Source organism: Ascidia mentula, chromosome 8, assembly GCF_947561715.1.
Source record: "Ascidia mentula chromosome 8, kaAscMent1.1, whole genome shotgun sequence".
In the NCBI taxonomy this organism is placed as follows: Eukaryota; Metazoa; Chordata; class Ascidiacea; order Phlebobranchia; family Ascidiidae; genus Ascidia; species Ascidia mentula.
Window position 1 is genome coordinate 13,911,909 of NC_138573.1, and position 24,811 is coordinate 13,936,719.

General features: G+C 39.5%; 1 protein-coding gene across 1 annotated transcript; it reads left to right on the plus strand.

Annotated features, from left to right (window-relative positions):
- The first annotated feature begins 1,795 nt into the window (after window positions 1–1,795).
- Window positions 1,796–24,250, plus strand: LOC145912482 (uncharacterized). Its single transcript, XM_082999956.1, has 44 exons — window positions 1,796–1,893; window positions 2,119–2,294; window positions 2,403–2,520; window positions 2,664–3,107; window positions 4,751–4,885; window positions 4,944–5,072; window positions 5,227–5,394; window positions 5,606–5,762; window positions 6,113–6,386; window positions 6,697–6,824; window positions 7,109–7,171; window positions 7,230–7,280; window positions 7,535–7,577; window positions 7,675–7,791; window positions 7,887–8,005; window positions 8,130–8,209; window positions 8,367–8,640; window positions 9,144–9,455; window positions 9,884–10,109; window positions 10,651–10,735; window positions 11,033–11,140; window positions 11,224–11,308; window positions 11,582–11,707; window positions 12,088–12,213; window positions 12,625–12,765; window positions 13,241–13,432; window positions 13,795–13,845; window positions 14,127–14,306; window positions 14,489–14,823; window positions 15,090–15,246; window positions 15,793–15,919; window positions 15,989–16,022; window positions 16,280–16,399; window positions 16,769–16,913; window positions 17,236–17,445; window positions 17,826–17,868; window positions 17,933–17,984; window positions 18,451–18,740; window positions 18,890–19,022; window positions 19,457–19,631; window positions 20,478–20,675; window positions 21,107–21,231; window positions 21,468–21,633; window positions 23,131–24,250. Exons 1-44 carry the CDS (start codon window positions 1,858–1,860, stop codon window positions 23,301–23,303), a joined length of 6,627 nt encoding a protein of 2,208 aa, XP_082856082.1. The 5' UTR covers window positions 1,796–1,857; the 3' UTR covers window positions 23,304–24,250.
- Window positions 24,251–24,811: the final 561 nt, after the last annotated feature.

A 24,811-nucleotide genomic window follows, 5' to 3' on the forward strand; every position in this document is an offset into this window, starting at 1 on the left:
TTCAAAATTTAAGTGGTTCTATTATTGTCTCATGTTTATTATGAAAATATTGTAAAACTTTGGTCCGACCAATGAAATGTGCTTTGTAAAATGTAAATTGTCTCTCATTTTACTTGAAAAATGGGTGAAGTGATTTTCTTTGTTGTTGAAATTAATCATATTGTGCAGATTATTGAATATGATAAGATTGGCAAAATTAAAATTGCGACAAAACACTTGCGTTGAGCAAATATGTTAATACACATTTATTAAAGCAAGCACAAACCAACATGTGCAGGTTTTTAGCTGTCCCAAAACAAATAGTTTCACAAACTTGTCCTATAGAAATGCATGTTGTACATTGATAAAGGGCATATAACATTATGTCTTCATTATTTAGAAATCAATCACCATTGGGCTAGATTACTTGCAATGTATGGTTGTTACCCTGGGTATAATTGTTAAATTGCATAAGAGTACTAACATAGCACATTATTTTTGCAAACAGCTTTGTAGCTTTAAAATCTCTGGTTAAATATATGTCAGCATAGTTTTATTTTCCAACCCACTTTTAATGCTGTTTTACCGCATACTAAAATTGTATTACATGGGATTTTGTGAATTTGAACCATATGTGAATTAGCTCCAATGCCTGTAAAAGGTCAATAATACAAGTCATTTTGCATGGTTAAGATCTTTGTAGTTAGCCTCAATAGTATCTTACAGTATCGCTTCTCAATCTATGGGATCTCAGTCGATGACTGTCATTGGGGTTGCCAAATGTAACATTTATAATGTGATTTGCACATATGTGAATATACATTCAAGTTTTTGACGAAAGTTTTGTCATTGATCATGTTTGCATGTTTTTATTAAAACTTCCTGTTGCAAATGATGAAACTGAGATGCTATAGCACATTTTTTTCTGTGTGTAGCATGAAGGACTTTGCTACTGTTATGTGGTAGACATACCAGATTAAAAAGTTGTATTTGCATGGAAGATGATTTCTGTATATGTAATACATTACTTTCTTCTTTGTACATGGATTACTAATAACATTTTTTAAACTTCAAAGAATTTTCCCTCTATGCATAACAGTTTGTTCCAATCTGGTAGACATAAGTTAAAAGTATGTATGTTGTTTTTTGTTATGAAAAGCCCTGTTGACATTAGGATTTAATCCTGCTGTACATGTAATCTAATTTGTGTGCATGTGCCAGTCTCTGGTTTATAACTTGCTGTAGGCACTGGTGCACTATTTGTAGCAGATGTGCCAATAAAGTTTTGAAACAGTCAGTCTGTCACAAATAGTGCACCAGTGGCTTTGGGTAAATTTTTTATGTAGGCTATAGCTTTTGTTTCACCAATAATTAACAAAGTAGATTTCTTTCTATCTCTGTGTCAATTAATGTTAACCCTGTTTATGTAAATTTTCACAGTTTGGTTTAGATAACAAAGTTATATGAGACAAATCAAAACCTTGCTGTACATGGCCTGTTTTTATATTTTTACCAACCAAATTTAATTTCCTTTTGTTTTGATCCCAATCACTTGTGGCAGCATTGCTTGGAATGTAAAGACATGTGTAAGCTGATGAAGTTTTTGCAAACTGTTTTGTTTGTCCATTGGTACTACAGTGGTTCATATATAGTTGTTTACAATTAGTTATAGTTTGTGGAACCCTCTACAGACACATTAAAATAAGTGTGTTGTTGAACATGTGCAGGTACACTTTTGTGTATAAATGTAAGTCTGTGATTTAGCTAATCTTCTTGCCAGGCAAGTTTACTTTGTAAATACTTTGGTCTTTGTTTCAGGTTAGGCTTTATGTAAGGTAATTACATTAGGTTTGTATAGATTTGCATATTTTGCTCATAATGGAAAACAAGAGATTTGCTTCCCCCAAACAAACAGTAAGTTGTATGTGTTCAGGCATTTTGTAATTATTCAACCCACAATTACTTTCCTATATTTCCTGTCTATATATATTGCACATCAATAGAATACAAGAAGTATATACATGTTTGTTAGTTACATTTACCTTTACAAACCAACCATACATGTGAGTTTTTACATTTCTGGAGAGATTTTCTTGTGATCTTGCTGCACAAATCAAAGTTTTGTAACATATGTTTTAGGGTGCCAGGAAAATTTTCAGCACAAATGAGGAGGAAATCATAGGCAAATTTTTAATATCAAGTTGGAAAAACAAATTAAGGGTGCCACATGAAGTTCTGTATGAAACTTTACAAAAGCACCTGGAAAAATACCCCAGGCCTTCCAAATGCAAAGACAACAAGCCAAGTTCAATATGGTAACTTTTAGTAATTAGACATATATATATATATATATCAGTGCTACTTCTACTTGTTAAGTTGTTTGTGATATATGTTGCTGGCTAACCAAAGATGTTTTCACTCAGGCGAATGAAATTTTTTGAAAGAAATCCAGCAGTTCAGGAGGCATATGCAGTGTACAAAGCCACTGCTTCAAGGAACTTTGATCTTGTATCTGATCAACTAATTTCTTCTTTTCTGCAGGTATAATTACATGTTTTAGATGAAGTTTGACTTTTGTGTAGCGCGTTTCATTACAGTTCGAGTTGTTTCACTGACATACATACTTTTTGTTCATGTCTAATTTCTATGATGTCAATCTGGCAATGTAATAAACCTTTTTTTAGGATCTTGCTTTTGCCGAAATGCCCCCAACAGTCAAGATGCCCATAAGTGCGTCTTCTGTTGCAAAGGCAGTTGAATCCCAGTTTGTGCAAAGTACAGACCAAGATGCTGACATCCAACGTGGGATTCTCAACATAAAGAAAAAGAAAAGGCATTCTTTGTCCACCAAACCTTCTGCCCAATCTTCTGAGAGTGACACCAGTGTGGGAGTCTCTGGATCTAAGCATGAACGTGCTAAAACTGTTCATGCAGTTTCTGTAAAAGATGTGACCAGTGAGAAACTGGCTAAGACAAAGGAAAAAGCAAGAAATAGTGTCGGTCTAAAGTTGTCTTCTAAACTGTTTCTTTCCAACAAACAAAGTCCTAAAGCAGACCCTAAAAAACTAGGAACAACAAAGCAAATGGAACCTGTTAAGAAAGAAAAGCTGTCTAAGAAAACAAGCTCGGTAAATTAAGTTTGTATCTAATTAGTGATTAAAAAAGTGTTTAAGGAATTTATTCCATTTCTTGCATGTTGCGTATTAACAACAACTAACATATGATAAGCAATGTGGAGCCAATAATATGAATTTGTGTATAAGCTGCAGACAGATGGCCACTGTTTCGACCTAAAAGGTCTCATCAGTGCAGCTGGTGTGACTGTCAGACGACTTTGCTGACCAAACGGCCAAGCAAAGACTTCCACTTTGTGGTGACTATACAGTCACCGTCATCCGTTGGGCACCAAACTAGGTGCAACCTTACGGAGCAAACAAGGTGGAAACACTACGGCCAAGCAAGCTCAACCAATAGTGCCGTCAGGCCCCGTGTCACAATAATCATATGATAAGCAATGTGGAGCCAATAATATGAATTTGTGTATAAGCTGCAGACAGATGGCCACTGTTTCGACCTAAAAGGTCTCATCAGTGCAGCTGGTGTGACTGTCAGATGACTTTGCTGACCAAACGGCCAAGCAAAGACTTCCACTTTGTGGTGACTATACAGTCACCGTCATCCGTTGGGCACCAAACTAGGTGCAACCTTACGGAGCAAACAAGGTGGAAACACTACGGCCAAGCAAGCTCAACCAATAGTGCCGTCAGGCCCCGTGTCACAATAATCATATGATAAGCAATGTGGAGCCAATAATATGAATTTGTGTATAAGCTGCAGACAGATGGCCACTGTTTCGACCTAAAAGGTCTCATCAGTGCACAAAGTGGAAGTCTTTGCTTGGCCGTTTGGTCAGCAAAGTCGTCTGACAGTCACACCAGCTGCACTGATGAGACCTTTTAGGTCGAAACAGTGGCCATCTGTCTGCAGCTTATACACAAATTCATATTATTGGCTCCACATTGCTTATCATATGATTATTGTGACACGGGGCCTGACGGCACTATTGGTTGAGCTTGCTTGGCCGTAGTGTTTCCACCTTGTTTGCTCCGTAAGGTTGCACCTAGTTTGGTGCCCAACGGATGACGGTGACTGTATAGTCACCACAAAGTGGAAGTCTTTGCTTGGCCGTTTGGTCAGCAAAGTCGTCTGACAGTCACACCAGCTGCACTGATGAGACCTTTTAGGTCGAAACAGTGGCCATCTGTCTGCAGCTTATACACAAACAACTAACATATTATAACATACTATATGACAGGGTTTGGCAACTTTTTTCAACCACATGCCAAAGCCAAACTATGTGCAATGTATTAGCAGGCTGTTATAATATCACTCTGTTCACTAAACCTTGAGAATTTGAGTCATTTTTATATTGAGAGGCTGTGGACTATATAAGATTCAAGATTTGTTTATTTTTTCGTCATCATAAATTTCACAATTTTTTAAACACCAATATGGGGGCCTATGTGAGACGAAAGGGTACAGCTAAGAACCAAATAATGGTTGTCAAGTAGCTGACCGGATAGGAGGCTGAACCTAAGTCAGATGTAATGGTAGTGTACGAAAAGTTAAACACAAGCATGAAAATAGTTTTGCTGGATGGGCCAGATGTAGACTGGTGGCCATAGTTTAGTAACCTCTGCCATATGACATTAAAATAATAACACAAAAAGTTGGCAGTAGGGATTAATACAGATTTTTTGGGGTTTTTCAGGATAGCCCTGCTAGCAAAGGAACCAAGCAAGTAATGCCTAGTGATGCAGTTCCTCTGGCGCCAGTTAAGTATGAAGAAGGTGCCAATATTGAGGCCATGGATTGTGGAAAGTGGTATAAGGCCAAAATTGTAGAAGTAAGTAACTGCATGTAAACATGAAGTGCATGTTATAACTGAATTTTGCTCATTGTAGGTTGACCAAGAAAAGAAGGAAATCCTTGTGCATTTCAATGGCTGGGGAAAACGTTTTGACACAGTCTTCCCAATAAGTAGCACCCTAATAAGAGGAATTACTCAACTTGATAAAAAACCAGATGCAATGGTGAGTTTTGTTGGTAAAATATGAATGCATTGGAAGTGCAATTGAATAAGCGGAAAGAAATTAGTCTGTAAGTTTTGGCAACTACCAAAAAGTCACAATTTTGCAAAGTGCTGTTGTCCAATCCACCCACACTGATATATATATTATATCACAGAAGTATAAAGTGGGAGACGATGTTTTATCTCAATGGAGTGATGGAAACTTTTATCCCGGGACAGTGATGGCACTTCGTGGATCTGGATCGTATGTAGTAATGTTCTACGATGGGCTAAAGAAGCTCGTTCGACCGGCGATGTTAAAACCAATCACTGAAAAAGAGAAGGTAGAATTTAATTCTTTTATCTAATTGAATTGTCAATGCAAAACTTAACACGGAAGCATTTCTTTTTCATACATACAGAATACTTAGTTGCTAAATTGGCAGTTAACTCCAATATCTGCACTTTTGTTTGCATGTCTCAAAGCTATACCACACATTTTTGATTTTGTTATGGGTCATATATTAGTAATGCCTGATTTGTGCTTGACAACAGGAAGCATCGCTCAAAGCTGCACAAAAGGCTTATCTTATGTCTTTGGAAACAAAATTAGCAGAACCTGAACCCAAAAAAACCTTGCCAACAGGACAGAACTACAGAAGATATCGAACATCTGCAACTGACCGTGGAAAACGAATATCTGCAAGATTAAGTAGGAAGTTTTCTGACATACGTTGGCAACATTTATGTCATAATTAAATACCAAAAATTTAACATAAACTTTATTAAAATATGTCAAAAATAACATACAGTAAAAAAATAATGTTATTAAAGGTATGCAAAGCAAACTTATGCCCTTATAATAAATTACCTTATTGTAGTGATTTGACTTTTGCAGGCAATCAGAAATCTTAATGGTTTTTTAACACAAATGAGCATTAGTATATCATATACCATTAGGTTTAGGGGATTTCTTCTCTGCATACAAATCTGTCAAAATACATTAGAAAATATGGTGACAATGATATACTGTGGTGTGTATAAAATACAATCTACACACAGGCTCGGACGACTCATCGGCGCCGCCGGCCATGCCAGTGGTTCCCAAACGGGCCAAAAAGCGAAAGCACGAGGAAACGACGACGAGTCCTGCAGATGGGCAGGGGGAGTCACCGGGCGGTGGTGGCAACGAAGTACCAGAAAGTCACGCCGAAAAGTTTGAGGCCAAGAAGGCCCGCCTTGATAAGTTGACGCATACACTTTTGGACAAGGTCACCACGTCCGTTACACCTTCCACGAGTGCAACAGCCGTGTCGACATTGGCAGGAGATAGAGGGTACAGATTCCATTGTCGCGTATTTCTAGACCTGCCAGGCAACCAGCACAAAGGCCCTGAAAATTATAACGTCAAACGCTCTGAAATTATTTGAAATAGGATTATAATTTATAACTATGCATTTTTATTAAACTTGTTACAAGTAAATCAGCCAATAATGATCAGTGATCTGTAATCAGTGCACACCGATAAATTCTGATTGGTCGAAACAGTGTGCACTGTGTATAGCTCATCAATCAAGCTTATAGGTTAACAATCATTGTCCCTCCATTTCAGGTACTTATAAAGCAGCATATTTGTTTTACTACAGAACAACGGAGACCTCATCTTCGTCGACAACGCTGGTGGCTGATGACGTAAAGGTGCAATCCCCACAGCGTGACGTCACATTCTCGTATGACGACAGCGATGGGTCGGACGCACCGCTTGTGATAGACGGTATGGCAATCCAATCTTATGTTATTCCTAGGAACATAACTGACGGTTTTGTAAATCTTTAATACCAACAAAATAGCCAATGCAATAGTCGAGAATTTTATGATACAGACGTTTCGATTATTCTACTACAATCATTTTCAAATGTAAAATGCAGGCGAGCCGGCAAAATGATTGTAGTACAGCAATCGAAACGTCTGTATCATAAAATTCCCGACTATTGCTTTGGCTGTTTTGTTTGTTTTTCTGTTATTGCGTTATTTACCCACGATTTCTTGTTTCGGCAGAGGACAGAGACGGCAAATTTCCAAAGCTCAGTGTTAAAAAGGGTTCGGCTAAATCCAAACAGGGTGAGTGGTTTTGGCATAAAATGCGACACCTTTCACTTTTGCACCGTTTATTTTGCAGTGACAAGGCCTCAGATCAGCAGTGCTAAGCGAAGAGAATCAAAGAAAAAAGGTACAAACAGATCGGTCTTAAAGGCTACAGTTTGCTTCATAGCAGCGGAACGTTTCGAATGCGGCGTGTCAGTTTACAATTATGTCAAAATGTTAACACCAACATATGCGTGCCAACATGTTTGCTTGCAGTAACATGTTTTTGCCAACTGATTTGAATAGTTATTACATTAAACATTATTGAAATACGAGCTCTTGGTATGCCAATATTCAACTCCGTTCCATGTTTGATGGCTTTGTATGTTTCTGTTTCAGGTGACAAAACTGAGGGTCATGTCGTGGATTCCCCAAAAACAAGGTACAAACGATTTTTTTTTCAATCCTTTCCGAAGAAATATACCTGTTGAAAACAAAGCTGTGGCAAAACAATAAAATCCCTTCACTCTAATCTGCAGTTCTTTGGCTAAACCGCTGGACGAAAACCTCCAAAAACTGGCCGATGCCGCCCTCTCTGTATCTTCAGCAGTTTCGTCGGATGACAATCCGCCTACCCCTGGGTCGCCGCTTACAGGGTATTATACACACTGCGATAGCCGTTAACGTCGTCTACAATATATTGGGTAGTCTTTGTGTTAAAAAATGTTGATGGTTTTTGTTTTGTGAACAGAAAGAAAAGAAAAGAAGCGAGTGAAGCTCTATTGCAACTTTCTCTATTCAGTTACAACAACGACAAAACCAGTTCAGAAGAACAGAGGGAAGATACATCTGCCACGCTGGAAGCTAAAAGTAATTGTGACTTTTTTCGTGTTCAGCCACATTTTTAAACGGATAATGTTTGATCGAGTCTCATTCTTGTGCAAAAAAACTGGTGTTTTTCATCGTGTTTAAGGAATGCGTTTTTTTTCTTTAGATCCCAAAGATCTGACAGAGAGTGAACGGCTAGGTGTCGCTGTGGGGCGGGTGCTGAAAGGCGGATTGAGTCTAATTGAGGTAGGGCGGATTTAGTCTAATTGAATTTAGCAATTTGAAAACACAATCGCACCATTATTCCAAAACCATCAGAGTGTTAATACGTGTTTACTTCTGGAAGATTCCGCCATTGTTTTTACATGTTCGTATTTATTTCACCGAATCCACTGTTGCGCAGGCGGCCGAAGTACTGGATGTCAACGTGGCCGAACTTCGCGAAACACTTCTCCAGCGTCCCGGCATTATCTCCGGCTCCTCCTCGCCGCGATTCATGTCTGTAGCCGAGGAAGATGACGTCATCAACTGGATCCATGACGTCACTGATCTGGGTTGGGGCATCAGTGACGAGCACATTTGTCACAGGGTCAAGTTGTTCCTAGCCGAACATTCTTACTCTGTCGTGTTCAACAACGCGTCGCCCGTTAATTTTCCTTCCAAGACCTGGCTTAGTGGTTAGTTTAATTTATGTTTACAAGTTATTATCTTCCTTAAGGTTTGTTGGATTTGCTTCAACCGGTACAATGCCTTTGTAATCAGTCATTGCTTCAACCAGTAGTGTGTATGCCTTTGTCTATTTAATTGCTTCAACCAAGAGTTTAACCATCATGCCTTCGTCAAAAGACGTAACAGCAATAAGGCACCACGATACGCCCTTGCGTTACTGCCACGCCCACACTCTCTGTCAACCACACCCAAAAGAGCAATAGAAAACATAAATGCGCCGCTACACGCGAAAAGGAGCGATTATAAATTGCAACACATCTACCAGTAAAACCATCACAGAGCCAACAAATATGGAAAATGTGTTGTGAATTGGAAATTTGAAATGTGGTTTTTGCCGTTAAGCATATGTTTACCGTTTGTAATTTTAACTGCATATGTTGCTTGAATAATCTTCCCCAAGATTGTAACGATATTTTATCCTGTAATGAGCTGTAAGCGAATGTTTCCTCAGGATTCCTCGAGCGCCACCCGGAGATTTTTCCTGGCCGCAAGAGGCCGCTAGCGCGCTTTCGCTGCGACAGGGAAGGCTTCGAAGACTGGCTCGTCCGCTGGTTGGCCATGTTGCGCTCCTACGATATTTTCCCAAACGCGGTGTACTACTGCGACGAGCTTGTATTTGACGCAAGTCCCAAACTATTACACGACGTCAACTTTACACACGGAGAGGCAACGCTGGAAATGGCGGCGCAGAAGAGCAAGATTACGACCTTAACTTGCATCGGAGCGAATGGTGACATGTTGCCCACGTTCCACGTGTTTCCAGGTTGGTAAACTTGCTATGGTGCTGGCTTATCAGTGGACAATATAACGATGTGATGGAAAAAGATTGGGAGAGACTTTGTTTGTTTTCAGTTTTGGCGGAAAATATTGCTTTTAAATTTGATTGTGTGTTGGCGTGAAAAAAAAAATAAACGTAAGTTATGTTGAAAAATAATACGGTAAAGTATGCGATACTGAGTTGTTTAACTTATATATTGCGGTATAAACATTCGCAAAACTGGCAGTTTTATAAAGAGCAAATGATTTTAATTTTGTTTTTTGTAAGACGAACTTGTAAACGGAATCCCAGCCAAAAAACGTCACAATAATATATTTTAATGCAAAGAATCTACAATGTAGATGTAGTCATGGAAACGCACCGCTTTCAACATTGTTTTTCGCACTACATGAGCTTTCGATTCTGTTGTGCAGAAAACAGCAAGGGAGACATGACTAAAGACGAAAAGCTAGGAATAGAGGCAGCCCTCGCTAACTCCGGCACCCTGAGCTCCGATCTGTTTCATCACTGGCTGAAAAGCAACTTCATGCAAAACGCGACGAAGCACAGACCGACCGCTCTACTGCTGGACTGGCGACTCGACGAAGTCGATTTCGACGTTCTCAAGTTGGCAGAGGAAAATCAAATAGTTTTGTTCAGGTGGGCTGAACTTGATACTCACTGCTCTTGTTTATCTGAAAGACTGTGTTTCAGCGAGTAGTTTGGATACAAATAAAAGTGTTCATTCCTGGTAACAAAGTAAAGGTAGTCAATAACTCAAGGCTCTTCTGGCAAATAATTATTAGTTTGGTCGACGTTTCAGTCGTTTTGCAACAGACCTTCATCAGGACAAGTAAGCAAGACGCAAACACGACGATAAATAGTAACGCGGCTTTGTCTTGGTGAAGGTCTGTTGTATAGCGATTGAAACGTCGACCAAACTAATAATTATTTAGTAGCGTCAGCAACAAATTGTGTAGAGTAAAGGTGAACTTGGTTCCACTGACGTTTCGCGTCATAGGTTTCTTAAAATTTATTATCCCTTTGTGTCTGGCAACATACTTTTTTTAGGAATTAGATTCGTTGCCTTGCTTGACAATAATTCTCTTAAAGTTTATTTAAAATGTTCATTTACCAGCTAGTGTGTCGCAGTCGCGATTTCTTTAAAATTTACCTTGTTTTCTTAAACACGCCTGGACAGGTTTTTACCTTCGGCCGCTCATTTCCTGCAACATCCTGACCAGAAGCTTTTCGGGAGATTACGACAACAATGGAAGAAATCTCTGGTACAAAATGTGTAATGGTTATTTTTAAAATTGCTTTTTTTTGGAATTGTGCCAAGCATGCTGGAGGCCCGCGGGCCAAATCTGTTCGACTTTGTTTACTTTTGTGGCCCAGTGATGTTAATTTTAATACTCCGTTAGGACTATCATGGCTTAACGACAGTGCTGCAATTAAAATTTGAATTAAAATATCGATTGTATCAATAAAGATTCAAATTGTCTAGCCCGCATAAAATCTAGGCAAGCAAATAAAGCCCATACAGCAATAATAACAAAGCTTTCACCATTGCTTCACTCTAGATCAGCAAATTCATGAAACAAAATACTTCGTGTGTAACTTCCACCGTTGAGTTCGCGAAGTTTTTCAACGACGAATTTCGCAAGGTCGCCACTCCATCTACAGTCAAGGTATATGGTCTCTGGCCTGAACAGGAAAAGGCTATTCGCCTATAGACTGCGCCGCAACTGTTCTAACAATGTATTACGTTCAGATGTGCTACGAACTGACCAAATTGTACACACCCATGTCCGAAGCAGAAATCCTCGCTCTGAAAAAAGACGCCAAAGTTATGAAAGGTAAGTACAAAGAGCAGCGTGACTTTTCTGAGTTACAGCAAATACTTCTAACAGTATGTTAACTGTTTGCATTAGGCGTGTTTTGGGGTGGTTAAGTTACCCATTGTGCTAATATACCTCGAATAATATACAGATTTTTTATTTGTGCTATTATGCAAGAGCTTAAGACTTTTCAAAAGATTTTTTTGTGTTGAATTGAACTTGCTCTAGCAAAACATTTACAACTTAATTTTACCGTCTTAACGCTTACGACTTCCTGTTTGTTTCCGATAGATAAACGCAACAAGCGAAAACGTTCGAAACCAGTTGCTTACGTGGGTGAGGAATCGGTTTCCGCCAAAACCGACCTTGGTAAGAAGATCGAAGAAAAACCGGAAGACAGTAACGTGGAAGCAACTGGTAAAGAAAAACATCTTGTCTCAGGACAATATATATTTTTTAAATACTCTCTGGGATGGTTTTTTTTGAAAAAAAGAGCAAAAGGAAAGCTTGTATTTTTACTAATGCTTTTTAGTTTATTATGGATTGTAAACAAAAATGTTTGTGTAATTTTTTTGCCATTGAACTTGAGTGCAGAGAAAAAAGCGCAAATAGTTTATGGAAAAACTCGACGGATCTAATTTTAGGATGATAAGCACAACATTTTTTGATTTTTGCCTAATGTTGTTATGGCGATAACGTATTTCTCTTTAGATGTTTTTTGTCCTGTTTAAATAGGTTTACCCATTACTTGCGGACTTGATTCTGGCTCCACAAATTATTATTTTTACCCAATACAGATGCGACACAAGGAAACACTGCTTTGACAGCCGACGACGAAGACAAGGAAAGTTCGACTTTGAACGATTCGAATGTTACCGATATTTCTTCCGTATCCAGCGAAGTGGGAACACCATCGAATAAAGGTGTGTTGCGGTCGATAAACATGTGTTAAAAACTGCTGTTTGCCTGATGCAAAATTTCCCCATGTCTTTGGTTTAAGTTTATTTTTAAAAGTTTATTTTTATTTCTCAACCGCGGCAAATCTCATTCGGCAAAGAAATTGTGCGCCACATTTTCTTAGTGGTCGTTGCTGCTAATCTGGTCTGGAAAAACAGTTTTAGTTCAGCCGTACAGATGGTCCAATCTTAAAACACCCAAAACCGTGTTCGTCAAAACTGAATGCAAAGTAAATACCACATATCGTTGCACATGAACCCGTCCCTAAAGTTCAGATATTAAATAAAACTTAAATGGCGAAAAACATTTAACAGTCTTAACGGGATCGTGTTCAAAACCAAGCGGAATTTCATCGCACTCTTGCATGCTGTTTTCAGAGAGCAAAGAAACGAATAAAGCACCAGAGGCCTCTTCCATTCCATTCAAGAAGAGCTGGTACAGCAAAGGGGAAACCGTACTTGCAAAATGGTCCGACTGTCGCCTTTACCTTGCCACCATACTGAAGCGACTTGACCAAGGTATATAAACTGCTTTAGATGTAAAATCTTGGAGCTGACTACTTTAAATAAGATAAAAAAATACTCTTTTTGTTTTGTTTTGTGAAAAAACGAAGTGTTGCAAAGAGAGTCAAATTTACGTACAGACAAATTACTATTCATACACTCAGACGATTTACACCAGTGGTTCTTAAGCTTTTGTTTCTTATTTTCCACTTTCAGTTTAAACAGAATAGTCATTTCCAACTTGTATTTAAATTTTGAAAATTGGAATTTAATTATTGCATTTTTACCGCATTGTGTGACAAAATGCCAATATGTGTACGACACGCAGCGAATACAGAACCTAACATTTCTCTTGCAACTACTTTTGTATATTTCGAAACCGAGTAATTACCCACATATCAACCGTATTATTCCACACCGGTTAAGAACCACTGCTATACACAGAAGGATACAACTTAGTAAACCAATGTACATTACAAATCGTTTGTAGATAAGTACAAGATACGTTATTTCGACGGTTTGGTGAAAACGGTCAAAGACGACTTTCTTCGTCCGTGGAGTGGAAAAATGCCGATTCTTCCAATTGCACCCGAACAAACCGTGAAGTTGGCTGAAGAAAAATCGCCCAAAGATGAGAGGGGACGAGGAAAGCGAGTCAAGAAAAAGACTGAAATTGCGCGAGGTACTTCGTCAATCTGACGTATGTAACAATGCTGGCGTGAATGACTGGTCAAAGTAGCATGTACTATTTTTTTTAACATGGCACATGTTTGAACTATTTTATACAGTTGGTAAATTGGGGTTCGTGAAATGTTGTTGCAAAATAGAAAGTTCTTTATATTTGAAGAGTTTGAAGCAAACCTTTTTTACTAAATTTCCACTTTTACGAGCAGTAGCATTAACTATTATCAAAATGTAGAGGTTTTATATACACGCTAGTTTTAAAAGTATTTGCTTTATGGGAGTTTGGTTCATTTTTCTCAATGATGTTAAATGAAACCCGGGTTGACACTGACCGTATATATAATACATTTATTTTCGCAGCTGCAAGCGTTAAAAGAAGACGGACAACTTCATCAGGGGGCACCATAACAGGTTTGTCCTTTTTAGATATAAATCCACTGTCACTATTTTGCGGTTGAAGGGCTGCCACTTTGACATCCCTGCTTCAGGTCATTGAAAAAAAAACAATCATAAGGTTTCAACAGAGATTTATTCCGATTTTTCTCGCTGTACAAAAGAATATACCAGTGTTAAAGTAATTATACGGCAAAAATTACATGGAGCAAATGAGAGCAATTTACTCACCCTAATCCTTGCTCAATTATACACACTCTAATACACCGCAAGATTAAGTTTTTCGTTTTCCCATCCAGGTACGAAGAAGCAACAGTCGTCCAGTGTTACAGCCGGAAGCGAGAAGAACACGAATGTCCCACAGACCGTTTTCACTCCACCCGATCAACGTATCACGTACAAAAAAGGCGAAACCGTGTTGTGTAGATGGACCAACAGAAGAATGTATCCCGCCACTGTACTACGACAGGTCGACGAAGGTTCGTGTCAGACGATTTTAATAAAATTCTATTTGAAATTGGCTGTTTTTCTGAAAACGTTTTTGTTTATTACCAATTCCAATAGTGGGAATAGTGGGTACAATTAACGCATTTGTAGTTAGACGTGTTTTTTCGCAATCCATCTGACCAACCACAAAAATACACGATGGAATTCCTTTCAGACCATTATCTGGTAAAATATTATGACGAACGAAAAAAAGTGGTCAAGTACACGTGGTTGTCACCATGGAAACCAACCACGGCACAACAGGCGACTTCAACACCAGTCGTGAGTGTCGTTGACGCCAATGACGAAAAGACGTCCGTGTCTGCGTCAAAGACTCTCAAAGCTAAACTGATCAACGCTAAAACCCCATCGATCATCATTTCCAAGGTCAAAGTACCTTTGTCGCCATCTAGCGGTAATGTGTTGGCTGAGAAGAAAAGTGAGATTCAGAGCGGAGGAAAATATGGCGGAACTTCAGTTTCCGGTGTGATCAATGATGGCAGCACTGAGGTATGTGTTTATATATAAAAATATGTATTTATTTGATTCTTAAGTTTTAGAATGCTTGAGAATTGATTCTGGGAATCATTTCCCATTCTGTTGCAATTTGGCCCTGAAAAAAGAAGACTGAAAGATTTTAACCTGAAACGAAAGTTTCTGAGACAGTTCTTAAGTTTCAAACAATAAATTAGAGCTTGCGGTAAAAAAAGTCGAAAATTCCGCGTTACAAGTTTCTTTTTCCTTGTTTTCCATTTTTTACCGCGTCACACGTTCAGGCGGATGCAGAAAATGAGGAATCGACGGAAGAAAAATACGGAACAGCGGGAGATGATGTGACGGATGTGTACGGCTTTAAACTTGGAGACACCGTGTTGGCGCGATGGACCGACTGCAGATCATACCCCGCTACTATACGACGAAGACTCAAGGACGGTCAGTTTTTCGCATTGGATAAATTAAAACGAATGAACTTCAGGAACGTTATTGCAATCTCCAGCATCGTTAACTTCATTTATTTTGTACATATTACGCGTGTTTTCAAAAAGAAAATGAAAAGTAGTTATATATTAACTTTTTTGGCTACTCTGAGATAATTGGATTTTTACCATAATTGGACTAATGTTTTTTGCACAAATGAGCCATGATAGTCAATGAGAGCTGCAGACAGGTGTACACACTGTTTCGACCTGTAAGGTCTCATCAGTTATTTGGCCATAGTGCGATCCACGTGATTCGTCTGTGTTGATTGTTACCTAGTTTGGTACCCAACACATTGACGATTGACCGAAAGGTACCACAAAGTGGACATCTGTGTTCCTGCTAATCTACCAGCTATAGCATGTGCAACGGTCACCAGCTGCACTGATTAGATCTTACAGGTCGAAACAGTGTGTACACCTGCCTGCAGCTGTTACGGACTAATGTTTATTTAAAAGAAAATTCAATTAAACCTTTGTAACGGTTTTATCGTCGTAACAGGTCAGTATGAAGTTCAGTATTACGATGGCATGAAATTGAAAGTGAAGCCGAACTTACTGAGGAAATGGGATCCCACTGCTCTACCCAGACCACTCGCCCGCCAAAGAAAGAGAACATCCTCCAAAGAGTAAGTTACAGTGAGCATGAAATTGCCAAATAGCAAGTTTATCACGGGGGTATTCGCATTGCTTTTCAGGGGGGAGAAAGCAACAGGTGACCAACGAACAGAGGTGAGTTTAAAAAGATTTAATGTTCGGTTGTTTCTCGTTTCCCATTTATGACCGGTAATTACTGTAATGACTCGAAAACCTTTGTTGTTATATCGGCGCCCATGCCATTTAATTTCCCCTGGTCATAATTTTTTCGACCAATATAAGTTTTTTGCTCAACGAATCATCACAAAATTCGTTTCTTTTTCACGGCCTTCTCGGTATCGTTGATAAACTTACGAATTTTCCGGCGCAAAAACGTGTTTTTTTTTGTTCAGTTCAGCGACGACACGCAGCAAGCGCCGGGCAAGCATGAATTAGATGTTGCCCACGGCCACATTCCCAAACCACCTTTCCACAAAGACTTCGCAGTGGAATCGGAGTTGAACAAGTTCAAAGTAAGCTCTTTTTAACAAAATAAACGCTAACATATACATCATGGTCGGCAAATCAACGACTGGAAGCCTCTTTACAAATTGCAGTAACTATGATTCAAGTACAAATTAGAAGATAATCTGAATAAAATGCCACTACTTCCCAATGTTTTTCAACATTATAAACAGTGAACCGAACATATTGTTAGTGGACAAATAGTGTTAGGTTGCAGAGTCTAGCGGCTAGACAAAGGTTGTCGACCACTGATATACATTGTACAGATGCTATTTATTCCTAATAAAAATTTACTGAAAAATATTTCAATTGAGCTTTAAATTCTGGGCTGTTTTAAAGCTTGTATATACGCCTCAAACATGTTTAACGCTGAACAGTGCCGTGTTCCGGGTTGCAACAAGGTATTCCGTAAGGAATCGGTTCTACAGCAGCACCACAGACACTACCACTTGCAGCGATATAAACTACGCGACCAGGAAACTCCAGTTCCACCAAAGAGAAAAGCTTCGAAGGACGAACCAAGTAAGTTTGTTATTCTCATTTTGTCGAGTGTTTGTGTAAGAATGGTTTTTGGCAGTTTGATTCCCAAACCTCGTCTCTTGCGTTTTGAAGGTTTTGTACACACTACCGTGTTCGCATACCACCATTATAAAAAAAAAACTCAAAGGTTGTAATAAAAGGCAAGAATGTTTACGAAACTAATATCAATCCAAGGTTGAAAGATTGGAATCCCTGCTTTTAAGGTTTTATCCACGCTCTTTTTACATTCAGTGTATCTCGTTTACTCTCCTTGTAAAATAAAACGACAAAACAGGAAACTTTTAACGGACTGTTACCATTGCAGCTGCGATAAAACGTCGAGTATCGGACGATTATTACGCCACAATGTCGCCCCACCCAGATGCCACCCACTCTTCCTCAGGTGGCGAGAGAGGTATGAGATCACGTGGAGGGAAACCCCCTATCGACCGGATGAAGATGACGTCATTAGGTGTTACGTCAAGCAGCCCTGAGGATCGTTCCATGTTGTCACCCAATGACAGCGGAACTGCAGGCAAACTTTTGATTTTTTGTGGAAATATTGGACACTGCAAAAACTATAGCAAAAAGCACTTCTCGGCCTACGCACCCTGAATTTATTAAGAATTTGCGGCACCCAATGGCGGCAAATCAACGAGCGACCGCTAGAATATAACAATTAGCATTTCTATCTGATGCTCGATGGGAGTTTATTATCATTATAAAAAAAAGCATTGCATTTAACCAAATTACATGTTCTAAATCCAAAAAGTAAAGTGACGTCATAATAAGTGTTTTAGTGATGAGATTTTTTTGTGATTTATGCGTTTTGTTATCTTTCCCACCGTCTATTACACTTTTTATCATAAACTACACAGTGTTACATTGCGTAATGCAAAACTGTATTTATTCCAGGTGGGGATGGCTTTGCGATGGAGAAGATCTCACCGCATGGCAAGTAAGTATTTTATTCCCTTACCTTCTCAAGAACAAATTTACACTTTCTTGTCGTCTTGTTTCAGAAGCAAGCGAAAGCGAAGCGGCGCAAGCCCACATGACGTCGAAGACGGAGAGGTATAGGTCAAAGTTCACCGTTTGTGTGTTACGATAAACGTGAAATTAGTTTTTTATACATGATGCAATTAACGCTGTTAAACAAGCATCAAATCGCTCAGCAAACATTCGACAACCCCCTGTCTGCTGATATTCGTAGAGGCATTGTTGTGTAATTGTGACTTGATTATGAGTCGGCAGCAACACGAAACACGAAACTATACTTGGAAAGTGCAGTAAAGCTAAACTAAGCGTGTCGTGGCATGAAGTAGTATATTTCTTGACAGCATCCCCGACTCATTTGAGTTTGTCCAAATGCCGTTTTTTGCAACACAATAATGTGATATCAACCAAACCATTTATAGAGACCTATACGACAACCCATACACGTGCCCCTTTTCTTGTCTCGGGAATTCAGCCACCTGTATCAATTGTAGATCATTTTCTAAAAACCTTCACCGAGTTGACTTGCTATTCCCGTTTACAGGTTGACGCGACTTCGTGGGGACAGCAGGGTGATAGTGCTGCCTCCGACACTGAGCCCAAGGGAACGATTGAAGTCGTCAATGAAGACATCATCCAGTGCGTGTGTGGTGAAGAAGAAGAAGAAGGGTTTATGCTCCAGTGCGAATCCTGCTTTACTTGGCAGCATGCCGTTTGCGAGGGGATCTCCCCACCACCAGACGGTGTTGGGGATAAGCAGGGGGCCAACGAGGGGCCCAAAGTGTCCCAGGGATACGTTTGTTCGACGTGTAAGAATCCGCCGGGCGTAAGAAGGTGGGCTTGGTTGTTTGTCTGTGCTTGATTCTGCAGTTAAAAGGCATACAAAAAATGGCCTGTACAACAAAAATGCAACACTTTTTTTTTTTAAACATCCTCATATAACAAACGCTCCGTAGCTCCTACTAGTGGTTGTTTTATGACAGGACGCGACAATTTCTTTACAACACCGACTTTCTCACGAAAGGGAAACTCCCCTCACTAATGAAGTTTGGTGATGATGCTGAAGCTGATTCGAACGAAACGGCCAAGGAGAAGTCATTTCAGCAGATCATGATGGTAAGCTTATACTGTGCACATAACTACAAGAACAATGTTTAATTGAAAAAATGCAACAGGCTTGTTTGGAAAGACAAAGTAAAATGTTTGACCAATTTCCGTGTCTCTCTGGGCGTCGATTTGCCGCACTTGCGACACACTAGTTATAAATTGCATTAGGATTATAATTTTGTACAATTTTCCGTCGCAGATGTCAGTCTTAACATGGTATATCCTCTATTTTTTTTCAAACAAATCAATTTATTTTCCTTAAATTGATGCGACGCCCTCACGTTTTTGAACCGTACAATATCGATAATTTAATTACCCAATATGTTTGTTTGGTGCCAGCAATTCTAATTTCTTGCAACCGTCCGAGCGCGACCTCTGAGTGAACGTAAATGCAATAAATGTTAAATCTGGTTTCTTCTCATAACCAAAACGCAAATCCTCAGGTTACCAACCGTCTAATGGACGAAGTGGGGAAAATGCAGGAGGCTTTATACGGAATTCGTCTAAAAATCGACGTCGCCGATCCACAGAAAGAGCATCATCTTCTCCGACTTTGGAAGGATGATGACCTAACTAAGAAATATGACGTCACTCCTGAAAAAGAAGCCGCTGAAAATGGTAATGACAATGTAACCACCTTTAGGTGTTGGTTACGTGCGGTTCAGTAGCGACGTTTCATTCCTGTTTTCCGTATCTTGCCCTACCGAGATTTACGTATTTGTTTGTAGTTGGGCCTTGGCAATTGTAGCCAATTTTTTTTATGCATCTCTTTCGTATGCGAGGTGCGGATGACGCTTACAGGCGACAAACGGTTGGTTTAAGAATTCAATCCGGCTGTAGTATCACCAGGCAATGTGTGTTTCGGTTTTGTGTCAGTTTTACTCATGTTTACAAAAAGTCGAAAGGCTGTGGTGTCACGTAATCTGTTAAACTCGTATATTTACAACTATTTTTTTTTATTTTGAAAAAAAATTAATGTTGCCGCAATAATGCTAGTTTACGTAAAGATCCATTTAGAACAGAGTTTCTTAACACAATGTCCTATCGAGGTTTTCCACTGAACTTTCCTAAACAAAACAATAGCACTTTTGTGGTGAGGTTCATTTTGTATGAAGACATTACCACAAAAACGGTCTTCAAGAACCGACAATGGTCGTAAGTTGGCCAGGTTGTCGGCTGATTCAAGTGAGTTAAAAAAAAACCCAAGGCAGAGTTTACAAAAGTTCAAGTTTTTTCTTGTTAAGCTATGTAACATGATTTACTTCAATTAAAGTGCCGACAATAGCTAGAGCATGAAATATTAATTTTGACCGACGATAGCAGTTTATTTGACTCCACGTGTGACGGATCTAATCACAGGACGGGGTTACTGTGATGAATCGCATGTAAGCGTTTGTTCGGTGTACCAGAAATCATAAATGATTAGGTATTCTGATTGATGAACAGAATCTAATTTTTCCACAGAAGCGATCGGATCAACTCAAAGTCCTGACGCAGAAAACAGCAAAACGAACGATGCTGATTCGATTTCTATTTTTCAAACAGTCAAGTCGGTGATTGTCCGTATCGTTGCGTCGGTCACAGGACAGTTGTCGCCAAACCGCGACTCTTTGAAAGGGGACACGGGCAATATAGAGGGAGAAATGGACGTTGAACAACAGGGTAAGTGTTGAACGATAAGTTATAATCGTACGAGAAACTGTTGTTGTTTATGTTCAGCGCCAACCAGCTGTATTGGAAAATCGGTGTTTCCGCTTAGGAACATACCTCATGGTTTTATAAATCTTCAAACCAAACAGTAAAGCCCATTCTGCCCGCTCGCCTGCATTTTACATTAAGAATGATTGCAGTTACATCGAAACGTCTGAAAAATAAATTTCTATGCAGTTACATGGACTTTACTGTTTGTTTGAAGTGTTTCCACTGTTATGTCGCGTAGTTTCAATTGATGTATTACTGTCCATGGATTACAAACAGCAAAAAAAATTATCCTCTCTTTTTGGGGATCCAATAACCAACGTGTGGGGACACCCGGGTATACTTACCACAGCCAATTTTAAAATCGAAAATGTGAATTTTCTGGTGTTTTACAGGCGCCGAAAAGACTGGAAATACTAATTCGATTACCGAGTCGTCAGAACTATTCGCCTCACAAGAATTAAATCAATCAAAGGTTGAAAAGCCAGAGAATGAATCCGACCTTTGGAAACCTTTGGAGGTAAACGCTTTAAAATGTTAACATGAAACCAGAAATTCTTTCAGTAAAACTCATTATTAGCTTATTGGCGACCCAAATTTCTGTACTTTTTATTAGATTTTTTTTCTTCCACTGTCTTTAGGGTTTAGTCCTCTACTTGTAATCGTACACTGCGCATATGCGCCATAAGTCGGCCGACCCTGTCCCACGCTCAAATGCTTCACTGGTGATAATTTACCAACTCTATCCTTTCCCAGATAAAGCGGACACTAGTGGCGCTGAGCGCCCTGTCGAAGAAAGAATTGGAGACTGACACAGACACTGAAGAAATGCTGAAAGGTCGAAGCAACCTGTTGGCTTTGATCAACCAGTTGCAAGATTCGCTCGATGCGGGAATTATCAAACTCACCGAATACGTCACAGGTGGGATTTGCTTTTTTAATCTTCAGTCCACAAACCGTGTGTCCCTTCTAACCCTAGACTGTTTTTCTTTGGCGACGCTGTCGGGTTAGTTTAATTGGCGTGTTTTTTAAACTGGATTTACTGCTGCAAAAAGCTGTTGACAGTCTGCCCACTTTTTTAATTATGATTCCGTTATCACTGTACAGTAAATTACACATCACAATTAAACAATGACGTCACAATATAATGTGCAACACGCGTAGTCGAAGCACATACAGTTTTAATTCGTAGTTGTTTTAATGTTGCATTGTGCGATTGGCAATATCAGTCAAGATCCGTATATCAAGAAAACCTATTCGTCATTCTCAGGAGCCTTAAAATGCACGTGACACGGAAAAATAAAACATGTTAGTAATTAAACTAGGAGATGTTCATAACTTAAAAACATTTTTGGCGAAAAAAGAAGCTTGATACGGCGACTGGTTTCAGAGATACAGCTAATCAAAGTCATATTTTTACCGTTGCGAATGAAATTGTGCGCATAAAATTGCATTAAACAGGGGACAACTAGTGAACAAGTGAAATGAACGAATTTTTATGTCAATTTGAGCTGCATTGTTGTCTGCGACTGGCGTTGCCAGCGAGTTCGCGTCATAAATGATTTGATTAATTCGCCACAATTAACCACTAATGTATTTTTCGCAATATAGTTTGTAACTAGAAATGTTCATCAAATTTAAGTCAACGCAAAGGTGAGGTTAAGGTTATGACATCACACCCAAAATGACGTCATGTAATGTCACTGAACAAAGAAACGCACCATCCCCGTCTTGTCGAAGTACAGAGTAATGTCGTTGATGCTATACCCTATATGGTCTTCCGATAATTAGGGACAAATAAGCCTTTGGTTTGTGACGTCACAATGACATATTTTTGTATGATGTAAAACCTTGTCCTGGCCTTTGAGGTAACATAATTTGTGGATTCTCCTATGTTTGAAACTATTCGATATCTGCAATATAAGGCGCCTTCTCCTATGCAAACAATGCATTTTTTCGACGCGAACGACTCGGTGTGATGTCAATTTCGCCACAGTGCAAAAGGTTTACGATTTTCGGTCGCCGCTACTTTTCGTGCAGTTTTCTACATTTTTTAGTTGACGTGGAACAGAAATACTTTGGAATACGTTTGTTGTAGATGTATCTTTAGTTTTACGCAAAGTTGCCATCGCGTGTCATATGCACTTTAAACTCAATTGCCAATGTCTGCGGGAGCACATTTTAGTGCAACAAGTTATTTTTAAAACGGTGTGTCTTATGTTTTTGCACAAAAAAAACAGCTTAAAAAATGGAAAAGCCCGAAGTCGCAACATCACTATTATTAAAAACAACACAGTATAAAATAGTGTACGATCCGGCTTCTGTTGAAAAAGTTCACCCCACATCTTTTGGTGACCATGAAGTTCTTTACTTAATCTTTCACCGATGTACAGAACATTCAAGTTATTCCTTTTTACAGCCACTGAAGCCGCATTCGAACGATTCGACCGGTCGCCACCTTCCTCTACTCACGAAGAAACAACTACGTCGATTGAGGACCACCGCTTGGGGGAGCTACAGAGCGATATAGGAGCAATCCACAACAGCTTGGACGCTGTGCAAAGACTCTTAACCCCGCAAACCTGTGAATAAACGCTGTCGGGGATCGGTTTTCTTCATTCACCATCTCATTTTTTCCATTTAGGTTGTTGACCTTTAAGGAACTGCCAGCCTACAGTACCACGCGCACAGTGACAGTTCATTTTCACGAGTCGCCCCTTTAAACTGTTTTAAGTTGTTTTATTGCTTGGCGGGCGACCACAACTTTTACAACTGCAAGTCGCTCCAATCGCTCACATCGGCGTTGGCGGAAATTGAACGGAAAAAATGTCTCGTAGTTTTCGCATTGATTTTTCGCAAAAAAAACACCGCCCGATGTTGTCGAATAAACAAGCGCGAAACTGTGTCGAAACTTTTTCTCCTCAACTCTGCAATTAATACCCGTTGTATTTTGAATGGGAAATTCAAATAACCTGCCTACGGTAAAAGCTGACGTTTCACTCACCTCAACCCTCGTACGAATTTAGAATTTCGATCCATAAAAGCATCGCATTCAGTAATGAGAATCCGTATCGACGCACAGGCGGCAATCTTGTACTTATTACCATCACTCATTTTTCTGTTGTATAAGCGGATGTACCAGCTTGTCGGTTTGACGGAAACATCATGTCAGAGCCGCAATCCCCTCTCTCTAACCTGTGCATAACACGTCGTAAAGCGAAACCAGCGCAAGTGATTTTATGAGAAAATGAGTGTACAATTATGCAGGTGTTGCTGGTTCCAATTTTTTGCGGGTTCAAAGATCCATATTTTTATTCAAAACTTTCTGGAAGTTAGACGTATAAACAGACCTTTGGTGGAAACCTAGCGAATGTTAGATACCAGGGTTGAAACACTTTGGTTACGTGTCAAAATTTGTTGGTGTTGTGATTCTGTAGACTTGCTCGGTTGCTCTTTTGATCGGTTTTAAATGTCCGCACGCAACAAAGCAGTACCGTATGGCAGGTTGTAATGTTGCAATTTGCCATAATAAAACGTAATTCGCGACATTTTAATAGCTCCAGCATATGGTTGGCTTCAGAATCGACAAATGCCATCAGAATCGGTGCTGATATATACGGTTGTGTGGGCGGTAAATCGAAGTGGGTATTTTTATGTTCACAATTGTTGCCATTATAGCAAGCCACAATTCCTGCTTAAACCTCGCGAAAACTGCGCTTTTTGTTGTGCAACCGCGAAGAACGCCATGTTATACATAGACGTAAATACACATACAGGTTCGAAGTTCGTTTAAAGTCAAGCGTGATAAACGGAAACCGGTATGTCCTAAAATCGACTGCTTGAACTACCACATTTAACGATATATTTTGGGAGTTTGCAGAAGGTAGACCGACTAATGTAGCCAATTATTCTATTCCATGGCATGATAAAAGATGAATCAAAATGATAAAGCAGGTCCAATTAGGATGCGGAACGCGTTGCCATCATCCAATCTCGCCTCCCATCGATCGCTGTCCGGTAACAGGGTGGATAAAGCGACGCAACCTTCTCTATTAAGTAAATGATGCGACCTTCCCAAGAGAACGCCGTCCAAAATGCGA